This window comes from Homalodisca vitripennis, chromosome 2 (assembly GCF_021130785.1).
Source record: "Homalodisca vitripennis isolate AUS2020 chromosome 2, UT_GWSS_2.1, whole genome shotgun sequence".
Taxonomy (NCBI): domain Eukaryota; kingdom Metazoa; phylum Arthropoda; class Insecta; order Hemiptera; family Cicadellidae; genus Homalodisca; species Homalodisca vitripennis.
In genome coordinates, this window is record NC_060208.1 from 188,234,463 (window position 1) to 188,254,826 (window position 20,364).

Consider the following 20,364-nt stretch of genomic DNA (forward strand, 5'->3'; position numbering starts at 1 on the left):
AACAAATTACAAGAGGACTGACCAAACTGAATGCTACTTTTTTTAAAGACTGTTTGACATATCATAAAAATCAGGACAGTTAGAATTTTCCAATTTTTTACGGCATTCAAAACATCAACTAGAGTTATATTTCCAAGAAAAAATTGATAAGCCTTACTAGATGGCAAAATCTCACGACAAGTATTATTATTTACAGAGATTTTTATTGGTTGTTTAATTTCATGTATGAAGTTTGAAACATATTTGTAAATAGTATCAGTAATGCTCCAAGAAGATTTCCAAGTCATTAGCATATAGCAAAATAAACAATATAAATCACTAAACATTAACTTTTCTTGTTTACTTCCCTAAAAAAAGACAATTCCTTAATAACATTGCCAAATTTTGTCAGATAGCATTTCTGCATTTGTATTGAAACTAATCAGAAACAATCATTTGTTTCAATTTTTTAGATTGCAGCCACTTTGGATCTGCTGCTCATAGATAGGCCTGAGACTAGTGGGCCTACTGGTAAATCCGCACAGGTAATAAAGATGAGGCAGTCCATTGTGTTCCATTTCCACCCCCATTCCTCTGGGTGTTTGTTGATGTTATCCAGCCACTGTAGTATCTGAAAGTGATATCAATAATTATGATGTATGACTGATCTCTAAGATAATGGATCGGATGGGGTATCGAACTCTATATTCACCACGGACTTTTTGTTGGAAAATTTTGTTTTAGTGGTATTTGTTACCATTTGTCATTTTTCAGGTCACCATACCACTGGAGGAAGAATTTAAACTGTTTCATTGCTCTGTAATCTGCTTGTGATTTGATAAAGTACTGTAGAAGACCTCAGCAGCAGCCTTCTTGAACGGTTTGGAAAAGGCACATTTCTATTGCAAAAGACTGCTGATGTTATATCGCAATGCTGTGAAGGTGTTGATGGGCAGAATGTCTTGGCCCAGCTATAACACTGAGGTAGCAGCATGTTTCATAAAAAAAAACAATTGCTGCTACCAAATTCGATAAAAATGCCCCAATGCCGAAGCCATTTGAAGCTCGTCTGAAATCAACCTTAGTCGCAAACGCTTTTTACAACACGGACGAGTTTATGGCATTTAATTGGGAGACACTCGATTGGCAGACTGACTAGGGACTAGAGTTGGACAATTCGAATGAGTGAGAGAGTGTAACGGCAAACAATGTATGTATGAAAGAGAATTTTGTGGTAGTGTATGGACAATTTTAGCTCTCTAAACTTGACGATTCCGATACATTTCCTGTAAAAATGTCTTATGGAATAAAATATTTATTATTATTGTTTGACATCTTACCTAGGGCCAGTTCCATTATTATGATGGTCTTTGTAGTTTAACCATCACAGTGACAACAGTGTGAGAATTTGTTGATTAATGGCTGTCCTGGCAGTTAATAGTTTAGCTTCATCAGTTGCTTTTTTGGTGCCAATTCCACTCTCTTCAAGTAGAAGTATAAAAAGTCATTGAATCTGATTTTGTTATCGCTATTTGAAAGGAAATGTCCTTGCTCTACAGTTTATGTTGTGTCTAGATTGGGGTCAGTGTTTGGCACATTTCTTTAGTCGGTATCGCCACTCATGTTCAGTTTCTTCTGTGTTGCTGCAAGAATTCTGGTACCATCAAACACTGCTATGCAGCTCTTCCCTGCTGGGCATATACTCGTGTTTAATACAAAGGATCTACACACTATGGAGCAGGAAACCTCCCTTGATGACTTTATCACGTTTAGGAAAGTCACAACGCCTTTTGATGACAGCAAGGTAATTGCACAATGCTAAGCTTTCCTCATTCCTTTTAATTAAAAAGAGCAGAAAAAGGTTTAAATTCAATATGGTAAAAAATACCTCTGCAGGTCTTTATCTTTCAGTTTTCTAATTGAAACACTCTGGAATAGTGTGAGGGAGTCTGGTGCCATCCCTTTGTTGACTTGTATTGATAATGATTTTAGTGAAAGTGGTAGGGCTCGATAAGATTGATACAACTTGATTCTGAAGAGTAGAACTCACTCCATTTCCTCCATTGCTTTTGAGCCTGCTCGAACAGCCTGCTTAAAAGCAGTTTATAGAACAATCTCCAACAAGCTCATTAGCTATGATGAGATTGGTGAATTTCAATTTTCGTGATATCTTGAATATTCCTACTTTGAATGGCATGTACAATGTTGACAGATGAGCACGTAAGGAAAATACTATAGAAGTTCAAGTGGTGTAAAAATGTTGTTATTTAAAACATTGTTAGCAAACAAAAGAAAATGTCCTTCAAGATACAAGCCAATATCATTTACAAATAAAATAAAGATGAATGGTTCAAGATGAGACCCTTGGAGGACACTAGTTGTCAATCTGCTCTATTGATTCGATTCCAAAAGGGCATATCAACATCCACTAACCTAGTTGTCTTCACGAGTTATACTGTAAATGCTTGTAAAACCGGAAACAATTAGACTTAATTTCCTTAGATTTTTCAAAGGCATTCTTTAGAATCAGTCATGACCACTTGGTCAGGAAAGTAGAAGCTCTTGGGCTCTCTGGAGCTTTGTTAACCTGGCTCACAGTTACTTCATAGGCCGCACTCTTCGAGTAAAATATGCGTCTGCCTTGTCAAGGGAAATTGTAGTACATTTCTAATGTCCCTCAAGGGTCTCATCTTGAACCATTCCTCTTTAGGTTATTCGTAAATGATATTGGCTTGAATATAGAAGGATTGTTTTGCTGACAATGTAAAACTCTTCAGAGAGGTAGCATAGACTGAGGAATGGTTCAAACATGGACTTGAACCCTACCAAATGTCTGGTGATAACATTTTGGAAATCCAGGCAGATTCATCAGTTTAACTACCTGGTTCAAAATATCGCACTAAGGAGAGTTATCGAGGTTAAAGATCTTCGTATTCTCCTGACTTCAAACCTGGCGTTTGAAGCTCACACATCCAATGCATGTGGAAAAACCCTTTAAACACTTAGTCTTGTCAATAGGGCTTTTCAGGATTGTCTGCATCTTCTCTCAAGACACTTATGTTGCATCCTTAGACACTGTGCAGAGACGATTTATAAGAACGATTGGAGTCATGCTCGGATACAGATACCTAGAGATTTACATTCAAGCAATTGGACATTATTTAAATCTAATAACCACACGAAGAACTCTCATTGACATAACGTTCTGGTACAAGGTCCTGAATAGCACTATTGACTGCTCCGAGATACTTCAAATGATTGACTTTCTCGTTCCACGGCTAGCGAGACATATCCACCTGTTTGCTATCCATCATCACTCAACAAACTACCTTTACCACAGCACGTTACCAAGATTGATGAGAATTGGAAGTGCATTCTATACAGATTTAGATTTTTTGGGATGCCCTTGTCATTATTTACGAGGAAGGTAATAACTGAGGCTGATTAATTTGTTGTTATACTAGCTATTGTAATATTGTTAATGTATAATTTATTTTTGTTACTTTTGTTTGTACTTACACAGTCTATATCAGTTTCTTGTTTACAATATTGTATATAGTTTATTCTTGTTACTTTTGTTGTTTTATTGTTGATTTGATATTGTTTATAGCAATTTTTGATAGTATTGGTGCTGACCCAATTAATTTATAATTATTAATGTACATGGAAACTAGAACATTTTCGCATTTTAATACTTACGTTAATGCGGTTTACACTATTAATTATCTAAGAAAGCTACTTGATCTACCAAAGCTATATATTATATTATGGTCTATGTACGTATGTATCTAGGTATGTTCTTGTTTTACCATGGTGTAATTTCATATATAAGTTATTATATAGTTTTATTGTTGTTACTATTTAGGTCCTTTGTAATGATCCAGTCATCAAGAAACTAAATACTGTAAAAAGGTGTTTTGCCGTTCATTAAAATGAATATATATATATTTCATGAAACGATTTGAACAATTATATTTTCAAAACAAGTGTTAAAATCTTAGTAGTATTTGAAGAAATAAATTAAATTTTCAAGATCTAAATATTTTAATAAGTAATTTTTAAATGTAAATAATTTTGGACTTCATCTTTTATAATGCTACTTTGATAAATCACTATTCTTGTTGGCTGCCCTGCCAACCAATCACCAATCCAATTCTACCAACCAATCCAAAAATGCAAGCCAAAGATGGTGTCCGTGGAAACTGGAAAGTGAAGTGTCAGACTGTTGAATTCGTGGTTACTGTGACATTTTATTGAAAAGTGATATTGTTTTAGATTTTTGACTGAAATGGTGTGAGTGTTTACCTAGTTCAGCTGGTAAGTTTAAATTTAATTAATGTATCAAATGCAAATAATAGTAATAATAATTAAATTACGATTAAATCAACGGCCTGTCAATTCTGTCAAACTTGTAAACATACCATTGAGTATATGTTTTTTAAACTACAATATTTGAGCATTCCAATTTAATAAATTCGTTACATTTGTTTATTGATATAGTTTGTTTCATAGGTGATAATTATACAATCAATAAAATAAAGTTATTGTGAACAACATGGACTGAAGACTAGTTTTGTTGACATCATAGTATACCTAACTTATCTTTTTAATATTCCTTATAAAACTAAAATTATTAAAATATAGAGACAATATAGAATCAGTAATATCAATACTGGTAATATAGAACATAAGTTAACTTCTGACTTTAGTTTGATCTGTTAGAGACTTTGGATAATAGCCTATTTATTTACTTTACCTACTATTTTATTTATAATTAATTTATATAATAAATATTTAAGGACTCACAATCCATAATATGTTATGCCTTAAAATTTCAATATACCCACCATATTTGGAATTAGGTTAGGCCATATTCTAATAGTCTATGGATCTAGGAAACCCTCAGACATTCATGATCATAGCCTACCCTCTTTAATTTTGACTTTTTACTGATAGGTACTATCTTGAAGGATGATTTCGTTCATTGCCATATCTTTTGTGTTTCCCCCTTTGGTGTCTATTGGTCATTGACAGTAATGCCTCCAGCCATTAGCCTGTTCGACTACTGCTAGTTCATTTTTCTAGTTTTTTCATTTCTAAGACTCTCTGGCAAAATAGGACATAATCAGACTACAGTTTGAAAGTAATTTGACTCGAATCTATATGTAAGATGCCTAAATACACAACGGTGTAAATTAGAAGTACACCGTTAAGAGAAGGAATTTTCATAGATTAATATTTAATAAGCTAAATACATTTTTTCTTAGTTGATAATTTAAATCTGGTTATGATATGAATGGTTAAATTGATTTATTTATTAATTCTAATAACCAGCATCATCTTATAGTTTTTAACAACCAGAAAAAACATTGGAATACATTTCAAAATTCAAATACGATACAGTTTACCGAGTGATATATACCTGGGTAACTTAGCAATGTATGCACTAATATAATTATTTGTGATCAAGACGTAATAAAGTAATTTAAACTTAAAAAAGTGACGTCAACTTTGAACACAATCTTTGCATTTAATGAAGTAAAATATGTAACATTAATAGCATAAACAATAATCCCTGCAGTTTCATAAGAGATCGTCAAAATAATCAATTTTTAATATCGATATTAGTCTGAAATATTGATTTTATCAAATTGAACCTAATATCGATATTTTCTTATGTTTAAATATAATTTATTTCTAAAATAAATAATAATGAAGTTGTGGAAAAATAAGATATTATGAGTTATTGATTCATTTATGAAAATATCACAATTGTAATCAAATATGTCTAGAATTGAATGTGATACAGATGTGTTAATTTGAATATGAGAGTATATACTGTATATTTGACAAAATCAATACATAACATAGACTAAATATGACTCCGAAGAGGCATACCCAGGATCACTCAAGCTGTTAAATTTAGCCTGTTGATAATGTTTTGTATTTATTTTGACCAACAAAAAGATTTAAGTTGCCTATCTCAATTTTTGTAATTTATTTATAATTGTATTTAAATGCCAATTCCCCTCAAATTCTAATATGTTGCTAAGTAAGGTTTTATAAAGAGGAAAATACGTTGAACCAAGTGTCAGAATTGCAAAAAAGGTAAATTTGGTTTTAGGCTATCTATATCAAAATGTAGTAAGAAGTTTTTTGTTATCAATAATGTATTCCAAGTTTTTAAATCCTTACCTATACAATTATTAGCAGAGTTTATGATATTTTTGGATCTCAGGCTTATATAGGATTTATAGGCTTATAAGATCTTCTAAAATTTGGATTTGATTGGTACACTATGTCAAGGGACAGTTGTCAATTATCGCTATCAGTGCAAGGCAGCACATGTATAGAAAGACATTCATATCAACTCAATCAAACACTAGTTCCTTTTTATAGTTTTTTATTTAATTTAATTTTTATGGGCAGTTTCCATTTGAAAACTTCAACAAATAACGTGAAATGGGATATGTAAAAGGGTAAAATTTAACAATATACTTGGTTTTTTGCATTTCCGACGTTTGATCTATGTGTTTTCCTCTTTTCTAAAATTTTAATTCACAACACATTTATACTTTACATCTTTTATAAATTTACACTTCCAAAATATTCCAAATAGTATTTCATTTAATATTTTTTAATTAGGTTATATATATAACAGGGTGATTCATGAAGTTCTCACCCCCACTTCTACAGCACATTGTACTACTAGTAAAAATAATGAAAAAATGTTATATAAACATAGGTCCGAAAACGCTTCGTTAGCGAGTTACAGCTAGCGAAAGGTTTAGCCTGAATTCCTGGGTAAAGAGTAAAATAAAGCCATACTGAACTTTTGGGAAAGGTTAATTAAGTAAGAAATATCGTGGATTCTTTATGTATTTTTACCTGATAAAGCTAATAAAATAGGCTTCAGAACTGTACCTGTAGTAGTTTTTGAGGGATTCAGGGTTTTAAATGCAAAACATTGGGGCACGAAACAATGTTTTTTTTTAAGTTTGATGTACAATAACTTTGTTAAATTGGTAATAAATACATAAAATCAACAAACATTAATTGTAGAGAATTTAATTCTGAGAAAATTCATATAATCAAAGTCTAAAATAAAACAGAAATAAGTACCAAAAAATAGATTTTATTTAGTATAATACATTACTAGTTTTAAGCAAAATTAATCAGGTTGGGCCAACCGTACGCACCTTTTTATAATAGATGTTCGAAAATGAGGCCATCATTATCAATACATTTTGCAGCATGTTTGTGTATTGCTTTTGTTTGCGTTTCTTAATTTTTCAGGACTTCCCTGTATCTGCAACAGCCGAATCCATAATACGGGCAATTAATTCATCACGAGAATTCAACTTTTGTCTTGTATACAATGTCTTTCATCCATCCCCAGATGCAATAATCCAATGGAGATAGATCTGGTGATCTTGGTGGCCAAGGGTGAGGCCCTCCACGACCAATCCAGTGTCCAGGAAATTGATGATTTAAGTAAGCAGAAACGGCACGTGAAAAGTGGGGAGGTGCTCCGTCATGCTGAAGTACAAATTTTGTCTGAGATGTAAAGGAACATTCTCTAACAGCTGCGGCAACTCTTCTTGAAGGAAATGCAAATAGAACTCAGCATTTAGGCGTCCAGGTAATATGAAAGGTCCAATCAGCCGATTGTGCAAAAGGCCACACCAGACATTGACGCTAAATCGGTGTTGAAAGTTCTGTTCCACTACCTCATGTGGATTTTCTTCTGCCCATGAGTGTTCATTGTGCAAGTTATTGACACCATCCCGAGTGAATTGTGCCTCACCCGTAAAGAAAATACGCTTGTAGAGTTGATTATTAATATTCAAAAAGTTGCAAAACTCCAAGCGAAGCGGACCATCCCCCTAGCTGTAGATGTTGAACCTTTTGTTTATGAAACGGATAAAATTTGTTTCGATTAAGTGACCTCCACACCGTTGACTGCGAAACTCCTATCCGCCTAGAAATACGTCGTGTACTTACACCTGGACTGCGATGAACAGCATCTTAATAACAATATCATCATCAAGTTGGACAGCTCGTTCATAATTGGTTCTAGTACTTGGTAGTGATCCTGTTTCCCGAAGAGTACGAAAAGTTCCTGAAATTGTTTTGGTATCTGGAATCCTCCTATTAGGGTAACGTAGTTCATATTCTTCTACAGCAGCTCTAGCATTACCATTACAGTAACCCAAAATAAAAAACCATATCAGCGTATTCCTCTGATGTAAATAAGTAAGGCATTTTTTTCGCTGAATAAACAATCGAATTATAACTCACAGAAAAATTGCATTTAATAACACGATTCACAGAACCCGATCTCCTGCTGTAGCTTGCAAACACACCACTAATACACAGTTCTAACGTAACAGTACAGAATACCATTGTTGATCAGCTGTTATTCGTGCGTTACCAACTTAGAAATTAATAAAACAAAAAACTGTATTTCGATGATTAGTAAACAATAATGGGAAAATGTTTGCTTCATTTATTTTCGAACATTTGATGTAAATTTTTATTTAAAAAAAAATACAACGTTAATAAAACATGATATTTTTATTTACAAACAAATTATTTTAACAGTTAATCTTATTTTTCTCAATTTATCTCATCATTAAGGAACAAACATTTTGTTTTTGTTTTATTTTAACTAAAATACCGTACAGTATTTTTTTACAGCTAGTAATGTATTATACTGAATAAAATCGATTTTTTGGTACTTATTTCTGTTTTATTTTAGGACTTTGATTATATGAATTTTCTCAGAATTAAATTTCTCTACAATTAAATGTTTGTTGATTTTATGTATTTATTACCAATTTAACAAAGTTATTGTACATCAAACTTAAAAAAACATTGTTTCGTGCCCCAATGTTTTGCATTTAACCCTGAATCCCTCAAAAACTACTACAGGTACAGTTCTGAAGCCTATTTATTAGCTTTATCAGGTAAAAATACATAAGAATCCACGATATTTCTTACTTAATTAACCTTTCCAAAAGTTCAGTATGGCTTTATTTTACTCTTTACCCAGGAATTCAGGCGAAATCTTTCGCTATAGCTGTAACTCGCTAACGAAGCGTTTTCGGACCTATGTTTATATAACATTTTTTCATTATTTTTACTAGTACAATGTGCTGTAGAAGTGGGGGGAGAACTTCATGAATCACCCTGTATATATATATATATATATATAGTTTTTATATATATATTATATATATATTATTATTATATATATATTATATATATTATTATTATATATAATTATATATTATTATAATTAAATATATAATTATATATATTATTAATATTTATATAATTTTAAATATATAATATATAAATATATATATATATATATAATTGGTTCATTAATATTACATAACTCTATCATAATCCTACCATTTTGTTATTAATGTTTTGTTGTCTTGATTTTTCATGGTTACATAAAAGTCTTTTGTTGCTAAAATCACATACAATATACAACTGATTTAAAAAAAATTAATTGAGATTTGTTGAACTTTTTATCAAGTCTTTTCAATAACTAAAAAAGTTACAATTTCCGAACTTGTTTATTTTTTTTCCAGAGTTAACTTAGAAAATTGACCACAGTTAAAAATGTTTGGACAGAAAAAAACAAGGGGTTAAGATTTTACTTATATAAAAACATTTAATGGGGCATGTTTTAAATAGAAATTTATATTCCAACAGCTAACTATTACTGTTATATTGTCCCATTTAAAAAAATTTCCTTTTATAGGTTTTACTATAAACATGTCTTTTACCCACTTGGGATGGGTCTGATTTTCACCCCATTTCCCTTAAATACATTTCAATAACTTTGAACATTTTAATTTATACACCTGCAGTATATTAGCATCCCAGTTCAGATAGATATAATTTATAATACAATTTACAAAATTGAAGATACATTTACGATCGTGTTGATATTCTCAGACCAAAAATAATTTTCTTTGCAATTTTTGAAGTACATTTATATATTTTGTGGATCATACCTCAGTTATTGCTCTCGTGGTTGCAAAATAGCTTGAAGCTTTTGATTTAAATAATGTTTCAATATGTCCATCGAATGTGTCTAAATACTCCTGTAATGTCCTGTTTCCTAAGATGGGGTCATTAGCCATCCTTGGAGATAGGATCTATCTGACATCGTCTTGTTTTGCTGTTTGATTACTTGTTTTCATTATCTGAACGTTCTTTGTCTTCTTTTGTTTATGTTTTTTGATTGTATTTTTCTGTACATTAAAAACTTCTGTCTTTTCCTGTTACCTCTCCAAACAATGGTTTCTTGTTTATTACATTTATAGTTTCTTATATGTATATTGTCACCAATCAACAATCTCCTTTCTCTATTTTGATATCTAAATAATTTACTATCAGTTTTGTGTTTGGAACTAGTTTGATTATATGTGGTCCAGAATCAGTTGTGCTGAACTAAGTTTGAATTATTATTTGTAAGATATCTTCTTAAAATATAGATCACCCAATTAAAAAAATGTTCAATGCCAAGCTTAAACATTTATACTGCCTACTGCAAAAGATAATGGAAAAAGTGCAAAATGTCTTCAAGTTCGTTAATTGTTTGAACGAACATTTGAAGATAACCGTGAGGAAAATGTAAGATTGTTGTTACATTAACAATTTGACTGAAGTGTTCTCTCATTTGCTGATAACGCCTGTAAAGTAAAAAAAAGGCTTTTATGTCATCATCCAACTCTCTCAGATTTGTATTAAATTTACATTGCAGAAATTAATACAAAACAATAAACTTACTTCATATAGTTGTTGAGTTGTAAATTTACGGCTTTGGACTGATTATGAATTCTTTATTAGGTGAGTTCTAGTTCTACCAGTCACCTTGAGATCTCTTTTGATGTAAATATAAGTAGTTAAAAGAACATTTTTACCTTTTAAAATAATTAGAAAGTTATCTGAATAACAAAAAAAAACTGTATATTTTACAAATTATTTATGTTTGTGGTTGGTTTACACAACTGAAAGTTTGACTACATGGGATCTCTAGGAAATGTGAGGAAATTAAATTTTGTAGGAATATAATAATATTTTATTAAATTAAGATTAAATGTATATCCCCAGTGCCAGTTAGGGTACCTTAATTTGTCAAATTATCAGTTGGGTTTTGAGTTTGAATATTGGTAACATGTGTAAAAATTGATATTTTTTTCTACAATCCGTAGTAAACATACATTCAATTTATAAAGTTTGTTGATTCCTTTAAATATTTTAAGGTGTACTTGTTGATTGTACATTTAAATACTACATGCGTCATGGGATGGCATTGAAATAACAGTGTAAGCATCTATTCTCAATCCAAGGTCTTCCGGTTGTAGATTATGCTATGAACATTGTCCAAACTGTATTGTACCTATGATCCAAGGTAATTACAAATCAGTTTAAACTGAGACATAGGTTGGTTCACTTTGAAGAACTCTCTCCAGTGTGACCTGGGAGTTTGTCGTTGGATCAGAGACTGGGTTATGTCCACTAACATTGAGCTTTTTCTGCAGGTTATTTTATGGAAAATCTAGACTGAATTTAACAATATTTTTGGTGATACTCGTAAAGTAGGAATTCATTACTTCAACACCTTTGAAGCAGGAACTACAGTTGCACATTCTGCATCGGATTTGAAAACATCCACATAATCTTTTGCAACTACTCATAATAAATCGTTTGTTTTTATCATTACATCTTAGCCTGGTTATTTCCCCCACTAGGTATGCGTAGCATCATATAGTTTTTTTAGATCTAGAATGTATTTTTCAGAAGTGTAATAACTTTAAATTTAATACTCGTGATGTTTGTACTCTTGCATTATTATTTCGTAAACACTGATTATTTAAAATGGTACATGTTTAGTAACCAAGCTTTTATTGACTGTCATGGGCTAGTTGCCTTTGTTGTGATAGTTGTGAAATCATTATAGGTGATGTAATCAGTGTAATTATTATCATCCTATTACAAGAGGTAATAGGATAATACCTCACCTAATTTTGTAACCTCACCTTATAAAAGAAAAAGTCATATTTTGTGAATATGTAATGGTCTTTGATCAGCTCTATGTAATTTTTAACTAGGGAATTGTCAAAGTGTGTGTGTACTTTAAAATGCCAAGCTGGTTTTATTATTTTAATCATCTCATATAAAGTGCTCTTTGCTCAAATATTTTATAATATCTAAATTTGTTATGCTAAAGCTTATGAAGACTAATTTCTTTACATATTCATACCCAGATTTATTCCCTTTACTCTTAATGAAAGTGTCATTCTTTATAATTAATTAGTTTCATAGTTAGCCTTGAAACTATGTTTTACTAGTAACTCCATATTTCATTCAGGCTGTGTATGAAAGCAAAATTACATTGATTTCTGTCTTTGTTAATTACTCAACAGCTAATAATAATAATGTTGTGCTGGGAAAGGACTTTTTCTGAAGTCCTCATTTTCTTTCACTTTGTGGATTTTAAGCTCTATGTTAAATATCATTTGATTAAGAGTTTACTGGAAAGGAATAAAGAACGGTTTCAGATAGTTTTATGATGATCTCTTCTCAGGCTTTTGTGATCTTATTCTTTGTGATTTTTTTATATTGTCTTCCTTTCTGTAACATAGTCTACAAGTTTTATCTACACCAATAAATGTTAACTGCAGACGGGATTACAAAATAGAATTGGCCACCCGATAAAAAATTCTCGTATTCAACCTGACTGCTCCCAACATCTATTTTTGTATATAGTAATGGAAACTTAATTTTTAGAAACAAGTAGTAATCATGGAAGTGACGTAATTGCTACTTAAACTTGAAATTTAGTTAGCTCAAACACTGACCTCCCACAGTCCTTATGTTTACTCAGAAAGTTTTGTCACTTTCCTAAACAATCTTCAAAATATTCCAGGTAAGATAAATACTAAAGATAATATCTTACACTTACAAATATCTAGTGTGACTCATCTGGAAATGAGGGCTGACTTATGCATATCAGATTTTCTCTAAATTATCATGATGTGGAATGCTACTTTTTACCATTTTATTAATATTGAAGCGGTAAATAAAAATGAGTTTATATATTTTCAACTCTTACCAAATCTACATAAAGTTTATATTTCAAACTAGCTGACCCGGCGAACTTTGTCCCGCCTTAAAGGCAATATCACATGATCACATTTTTTACTTTTTAAATTAAGATAATTGTAAATTAAAAAATATAATTATTCAATGATTCTTTATTTGCCATTTATTGTAGCACCTTGTGATAAACTAAATTTTTTGTTTTTTTTTTTTATTAGGCGCGAAAACAAATAACGCGGATGGTCTTCTGACCCGTGGACATGCCACATTTAATTGGCCATGGGAAAAACATGGATGTTTGAGATTAAGACCACAAACTTTCAACGATTGGCCTTGTGACTTATTTACAGTAATGACGGATCGGAAATTGAAACCGTTTAAACTCAAAATGGCATGTCGGGTGGGATCATCGGGATCCTCGGAATGAGAATTTCCTCACCTTTGAGTATTGTGGTGTAAATCAAATTGTTCATCAATTTACTTACCACCAAACTTGTTCCGTTGCACAGTTTTGGTTGGTATGTTTTCGAAGCATGATTACTACAGAACCAATATTTAGTTGTAAATTGTGCCAGGTACATCCAAGGAGTTTAAACATTCAATTGGATAGTTGGTGGCATCATCTTCATTTGTTTACACAGTCAACAGATTTGAAAAGAATGCAGTGTACCAATGATCTCATTCTGAATTATGTAGTTTAAGTCAACTACATCTTTATTCTTAGCTGCCAAAATTGCTCGCTCACTCAACCATTCATTATTTTTGAGGTTAGTAATGATGTTTGGGAATACTTTGTTGATGAGTTCGTCTTTCGATGAGACAAAGTTACAGATATTCCGAGGAAATGAAAATCAATCCGCTCGATTCGTCGACAGGTACTCGACCATTACCGATAGTCAACAATTAATTACTCAGAGAAATCTTCAGCAGATGTATCGTTCAGCAATGCAACTCTCATGTTTGTTGTCAGCTGAAGTTTCCTAACATAGCGCCATAGATTCGATGATTTTGAGGCAAGCGTTTATTTTGTCGGCAGCAGTCGATCTGGGAATTACTGGCAATGTTTGGCGGAAATCGCCAGACAGTAAAATAGTTGCGCCTCCAAAACATTTTGAGTCATTACGTAGATCTTGCAATGTTAGGTTAACTGCTTCCAATGCACGTTTATGCGCTATTGTGCATTCTTCCCAGATGATGATCTTCGATTCTGATAAACTTTCGCCATAGCGGAACGCTTTGTAATGTTGCACGTTGGTTCTTCAATATATTGAAGATTTAACGGCAATTTTTAATGCAGAATGTGCCATACGACATCCTTCTAGCAATGTGGCTGCTATTCCAGAAGAAGCAACTGAAACTGCAATGTTGGATCTTACACGAACAGTGGCTAAAACTACTGACATGAGGAATGTCTTACCAGTTCCACCATGTAAATATAAAACCACCGTTTCCATCATCAATTGCCTTCATTAATGTATCATAAACTTCCTTTTGTTGGGGGTTCATCAGGGGCACATTTGTTTGAACTACTAAATCTAATTCCTGGTGATCATATTCACGTTCCCATTCCAATTCTCGATTAAATGCGTCATTCATTTTACGATTTGGCGTTTGGCATTCCTAACCTGACTAATAAAACTACCACACATGAGATAACTCATGTCTTCGATCAAGAGCAAGGTCCGATTATGTATCTCCTCATTCATTTCAAGATCGTAATTTATTGAACTGACACGAATTTGATGTAAAATATCTTCTGCCATATTATCCTTGTATTTGTGCCACAGGTTAGATGGGTTCGATGGAAAGCATGTCGAAATGATGATAGCAAATAAATGTACGTATCTGACTTGGAGATGCAGAGATAACTAACTTTGAATTGTAAAAAAATTAAAATTTGATTTGTATTATCTGGATAGTAAAGTCTATGCTTAACAGTGATTGCAGAAACAGTTGAAACAAAATTTGCTGTTTCTCTTAAGCTTACTCTATGCTTTAAAACTATAAATGTAAAGAAATTTAAAATGGTAATTAAATTATATAAACATATATTTCTTTTGTTGCATTATATATGTTTACAAAGAACAGCTGATTCAATTTGAACAGGCCCTTTCACTTAATAACATATGTTTGCTGTAATGCATTTCTTACGGGTATTTCCGTAACTTTTAGAGACCAGTGGGGCGGAATCCTGAATCGGGAACGGGGATAAAAAAAGTATCCTATGTGTTTCTCCCAGTTCTTAGCTACCTCCCTACCAATTTTCAGCCAAATCGGATCAGCCGTTCTTGACTTATAAATAGTGTAACTAACACGACTTTCTTTTATATATATATAGATTTAAATTGTTTCTGTTAATGTTGAAAAAGTCATTCTCTTTAATGCTATTACTTTTCTTTCTTCTTTACTTGTACTTATCTGTGAAATAAATAAGGCAGTCTATTTCTCAGTTTAGTAATGTTTCATCAAACTAAATCAGAAGCACCTACTATTAGCACTAAAAACAATATTTTTTTGAAACCTGGAACAGTACCTTTTTACTTAGTTTTAATAATGATATGCATATTCATTTCTAAAGCACTTGCCTGTGTGATACTAGTTAAATGAATGAATGTTCCTGCATGACAAGCATGGCACCAACCGCATTGTGTTGTTGTAGAATGTTGCAATTTGGCCGGCTCTGTGACCCACTATGAGCAAACGTGTTCAAGACATGCGCAACACACTTGCACCCTTTTCATCAGGTTGGTATCTTTTTGTTTTTGCATGTTTTGATTATTTTAAAGTGTTTTTCCCCCAAGGATACGTTTTTTTCAGTGCAGCTCTAGACTGGGTGATCTTGACTAGTTGTATTCAGCTTGACACACTATAGCGTCTACAGAATGGTAGACAAAATGGACGTCAAACCATTTTTAAATGATATAATATTTAAAAGAAATATATGCAAAATTTGTATTTTTAATCAACTGATCTACCATTTACAAAAAAATGTCTATAGCAAAAATTTAGATGTGTTATAAGCATTCCAGAACACTGTTTTTCTCTAGCTTCATAAATAACGGAGTTGTAAATTTTGAAAGATTTGAATGGTTGCCATATTTAAACAAAATGGCATACCAAACTGACCAATGAAAGTTTCAACTTGTTTGGTCTTTTTTGGAACAAATATCGTTTCCATAAGCCGCATTATATAACATGTGTATCTACGTTCTGTGAAGTTACGCATTGCGTCATATTTAAATGTGATTTTTTTCATTTGTTCATTCAACTATTGGTGATTCGCAATAGCCTACAAATAGTATTAATGAGTTCAAAGTTTTCAATCTCACAAGAATCTATTGACATTTTAAATGCAGACCAAATGTGTATTTCCTACGTAAAGGCCTCATCGGTCAGCGGTTATATGATTATACGGTTTTGTGGGTTTTCCACATCAGTTGCCTTCCCCAGTGATGTAGGCTTTGTGCGCGGTTCGCAGTCCGGTGAACTCTCCTCCATCACCACTGCCCTCGTCTTGTTGCTTCTGTAATGAAAACACTAAACAGTGATCGAAATACTGTATACTATTTATATTAACAGGTAATGAAAATTGTAATGAACTGTGTATAAAAACCGATAAACAGATGGACTTAATTGAAAATGTGCAAAATGTATTAATTATTCTGTAATATTTGGAGATTTTCGATTAGAAAGAGTCAAAGAAAAAACTTAGTAGATAAATGCCTTGTTTAATTTTTCAAGTTTACTTGCACGTGAGAGATTTTTAAATACATAAAGTTCGCCATTTTGGTTCCAAGAGTATGGATGACCAAGTTTTACTGTTAACATACCTAATACTGTTTCTTTTGGCATATAGCAAAAAAAACATACAGTTGTATATTTGTGGGTTCCCAATAAACTTATATTATTTTAACTAGATAATTTATTGTGGTGTACAGTTGATAAAAAATTAATTTAACAAAATAACAGTAGTGGAAAATTATTATTAGTGGCCCATTAAAAAAAAATTGTTGTACACATAAATTCTCAATAAAAAAATGAAAAATTAGTATCAACAGTTAGTTTTAATGAACATAAATGAATACACAATAAAATCACAAAATATTGTTGGTGGTTTCCAAGTTAGACGTAGACTATATTTAAACAATTTCAAAGTGTTTATGTGTTATGAATTTATATTTTACTTAGAAAACTTTAATTTAAAAATTTTTTCACTTGTATTATGTTAAATAATTAAAATGAATTTGTTTGTTTGTTAACCATTATTTGGGATGGTTTGCCTACCGCACACAATCAAGATTTCTTTGCAGTTTCAAAAGTTTTTTTGAACAAAACTTTTTAAAACACTATCGGTCATGTACATCCAATTCTAATTATGTACGACAACAGCTGTGGAGTTGAATTGTGTCGGCTAACACTTGGGTAAACCAAAATGGCATAATTGAAGAGGGATGGCTTTGTTAGAGTTACTATCTGTGGTTTTGCAATATTTTTGTATAATTCCAACCTCTCCTCCAAGAGGCTGGGATGAGCTCTGATAACGCATGATGATAACAACCACAATTCATTTAGTTGTCTGGTTACTTTACACTTCTTGGTTAATCAGCTGAGTAAATGGTAATGTGCACCTTAACATTGTGCATTTAAACATAAAATTCCCTAAAAGTGGATTTCGATGAAATTCTTTCCCTCATGCTTGGCTTTGATTTTTTGTATTTAGCATTTCATAGGCTTAGAACCCCGTGTGATGTTTGTATGTTACCAATAAACACATTGCTATGTAGTGAGTGGCATATTCATTTATAGAACTGCTATATTGAAGCATCAAGTGGGCATGTGGCCCTTATTATGGAGGATATTGTTTGCAAACAAAGAGCTCTTCATCATGATGTGGACTCTGGTATCGATACGTGTCGCTAAATATGAAAAGAGTGAGGTTTGTTTTAAACGTGGTTTACTGATTGAAATGTGGTGTGTCATGGATGTGGTGTTCATAGATCATTTTATAGTGGACAGGTTTGCCACAGTCAACAGGACTGGATTCATTGTGCTCAAAGTAAAGTGAACCGTAGGGTAAAAATTGTGTACCGCAAGCTGATTTACTGGGATCTATCAGCATTATTATAACTTTATTACTAACAGGTATATTTTTAAGCCCAGTTTTACTGTAAGCTTTTGCTGCTCCTGCTGAGACTGACAGCTGATAATGCATTAGAAAGGGCCATGAGGCCCTAACTTTGCCTGTTTAAATAAAGGAATTTTCATTTCATTTCATTACATTTGAAGAGGTTAAAAATGTTGAGCATTTCATTACTATAAATGCTTTGAATGACTGAACATTAACGAAGCCTATAACTTGAGAGGCTGGAAAAAGTTAATTTCTGTCTGTCTGCATGATATCTCGAAAACAAAATGATGTACAAACTTAAAATTTAGCATAAAGGTTCATTTAGACATCAGCAACACTGAGTTTGATGGTGGATTTGAAAAATTTACCTTCTAGTGACTGCAGGATTAAAGAAGATTACATCAGGTTATTAGTTAACTGCAAAAAGAATTGTGGACTGAATACCATGGACTTTTAGGACTTTGTTTTTGTTCTTAATTTGACACAAATACACTTAATTTGACTTGTGTATATTATGAGGTGGAGTGTTAAACTTGGTTGCATTTTGTCTCAAAAAGCTGCTCTTGTTGAACAAACCATTAATTGCTCATCAGTGAAATTCCACATTTTTTGTGTATCCTAGATCTTTAATATTACATAGTTTATTGTAAGCAAGTTTTATCACTATATATGGATTTTTATATTGCTAACCAACATTTTCATTATCTAATTTTTTTAATATACAAAAAAATGAAACAATATACATGTATAATTTGTAAATATGCTTTGTTGAATTAAAGGTGGTTTTCCATGTCATAGACCTTTTCATGGAGGAGAACCCACAATATTAAAAAAAACCTAAATAATTATCCTTTCACTACTGTATATTATAATAAATGTAAACATGAAAATGTAACACTTCTTTACTTTTGTTGACGTATAAGATCTTTACTTTTGTTGACGTATAAGATTACCTTTGGGCTCCAGGACTAATGAAGTAAAAAAATATATCTACAATTAAGTTAAAGGTTGACTTTATCAAAGTGTAATTACTTGTTTAAATTTAATCCATAATATATTTACTAATTAACTGTGAAGAAAGTAAACTATATTGTATATCTTAAAGTTCATTTTTGCTGATGGAAGGATTATGAAAGTTCATAATCCAATGATTCATTTGGACATTTGACATCTTTCGGTGATACACAAAATTTGTAACAGTACATGTTCTTTAATTCAGATGTAATAATCAATGTTTAGGTTTATTTAGTGCATGTTTTAGAAATAGTGTGCATGGCGTTGACACCCAACATAGTTGTTATGATTTCTGACTTAAGTGTGCCACAATGCTCTGGTATGATTTTTTATTTTAATCTAGTTTGTAATTATTTGTTAGGTTAGTCATCCACTTGAGGAAGAGATAAGATTACAGATTGTGAAAAGTTGTGTTACACTGTAACACTTGATTTGATTGTACACTTGTAAAAGATCCTGTTATCTTAACAAAGTTCAGTAAAAATTGTTTGTTAAAGACCAATTAGTTTTTTTTTATGTAATCTGTATAAAAACCTTAATTTATCTAGACTATTGTAAGAATTTGGTGATCTCCTGTCAGAAGATTCATTTTTGGGTAGATTAGAATTCCTCATTTCAAACATCACCGACTGAGTTAATGTGTAGAGATAAAAACCGGCTTCATTTAATAATATAATATGGAATGTAATAGTTGTAAAAACAATGTTGACAATAGCCAAAATAATAATTTTGGAACTTACTTTAATCAGAGTACTTTTAGGAAAAAAATGTACAGCTTACTGTAACGAGATGAATCTCAATTGGATTACGTAATCAGTTCCTTTCTCAGGAGATGAGATACCTTCTTTGTGATCAATAGATGGAATCCTTACAGGATACAATATTCTTCTAAAAGAATATATACATGGTCATCCAAAAGTCAGTGGCTACCCCTGTCATTTTTTGAGAGTTTGGCCAGTATAAATAAAAATGTTGTGTTCTTTGTTGGATAATGAGACGTACAAAAAAATGTTGTGGGGTGGGTAACTCAAAATTTAAAATAGCAACCTCCACAATATGTGGATGTGACACATTGTTGGAAAGGGTATAAAAAAAGAAACATTTTGGTGGAAACT

General features: G+C 31.8%; 1 protein-coding gene across 1 annotated transcript in view; it reads left to right on the plus strand.

The window, feature by feature from the left end:
- Positions 1-4,164: 4,164 nt before the first annotated feature.
- Positions 4,165-20,364, plus strand: part of LOC124355176 (rho guanine nucleotide exchange factor 2) — a 195,317-nt gene continuing 179,117 nt past the window's right edge. Inside the window, 2 exon segments of the mRNA XM_046806178.1 lie at positions 4,165-4,296; positions 15,767-15,851. Of these exon segments, the coding sequence (XP_046662134.1) occupies positions 15,800-15,851 (52 nt within the window). The 5' untranslated portion in view covers positions 4,165-4,296; positions 15,767-15,799.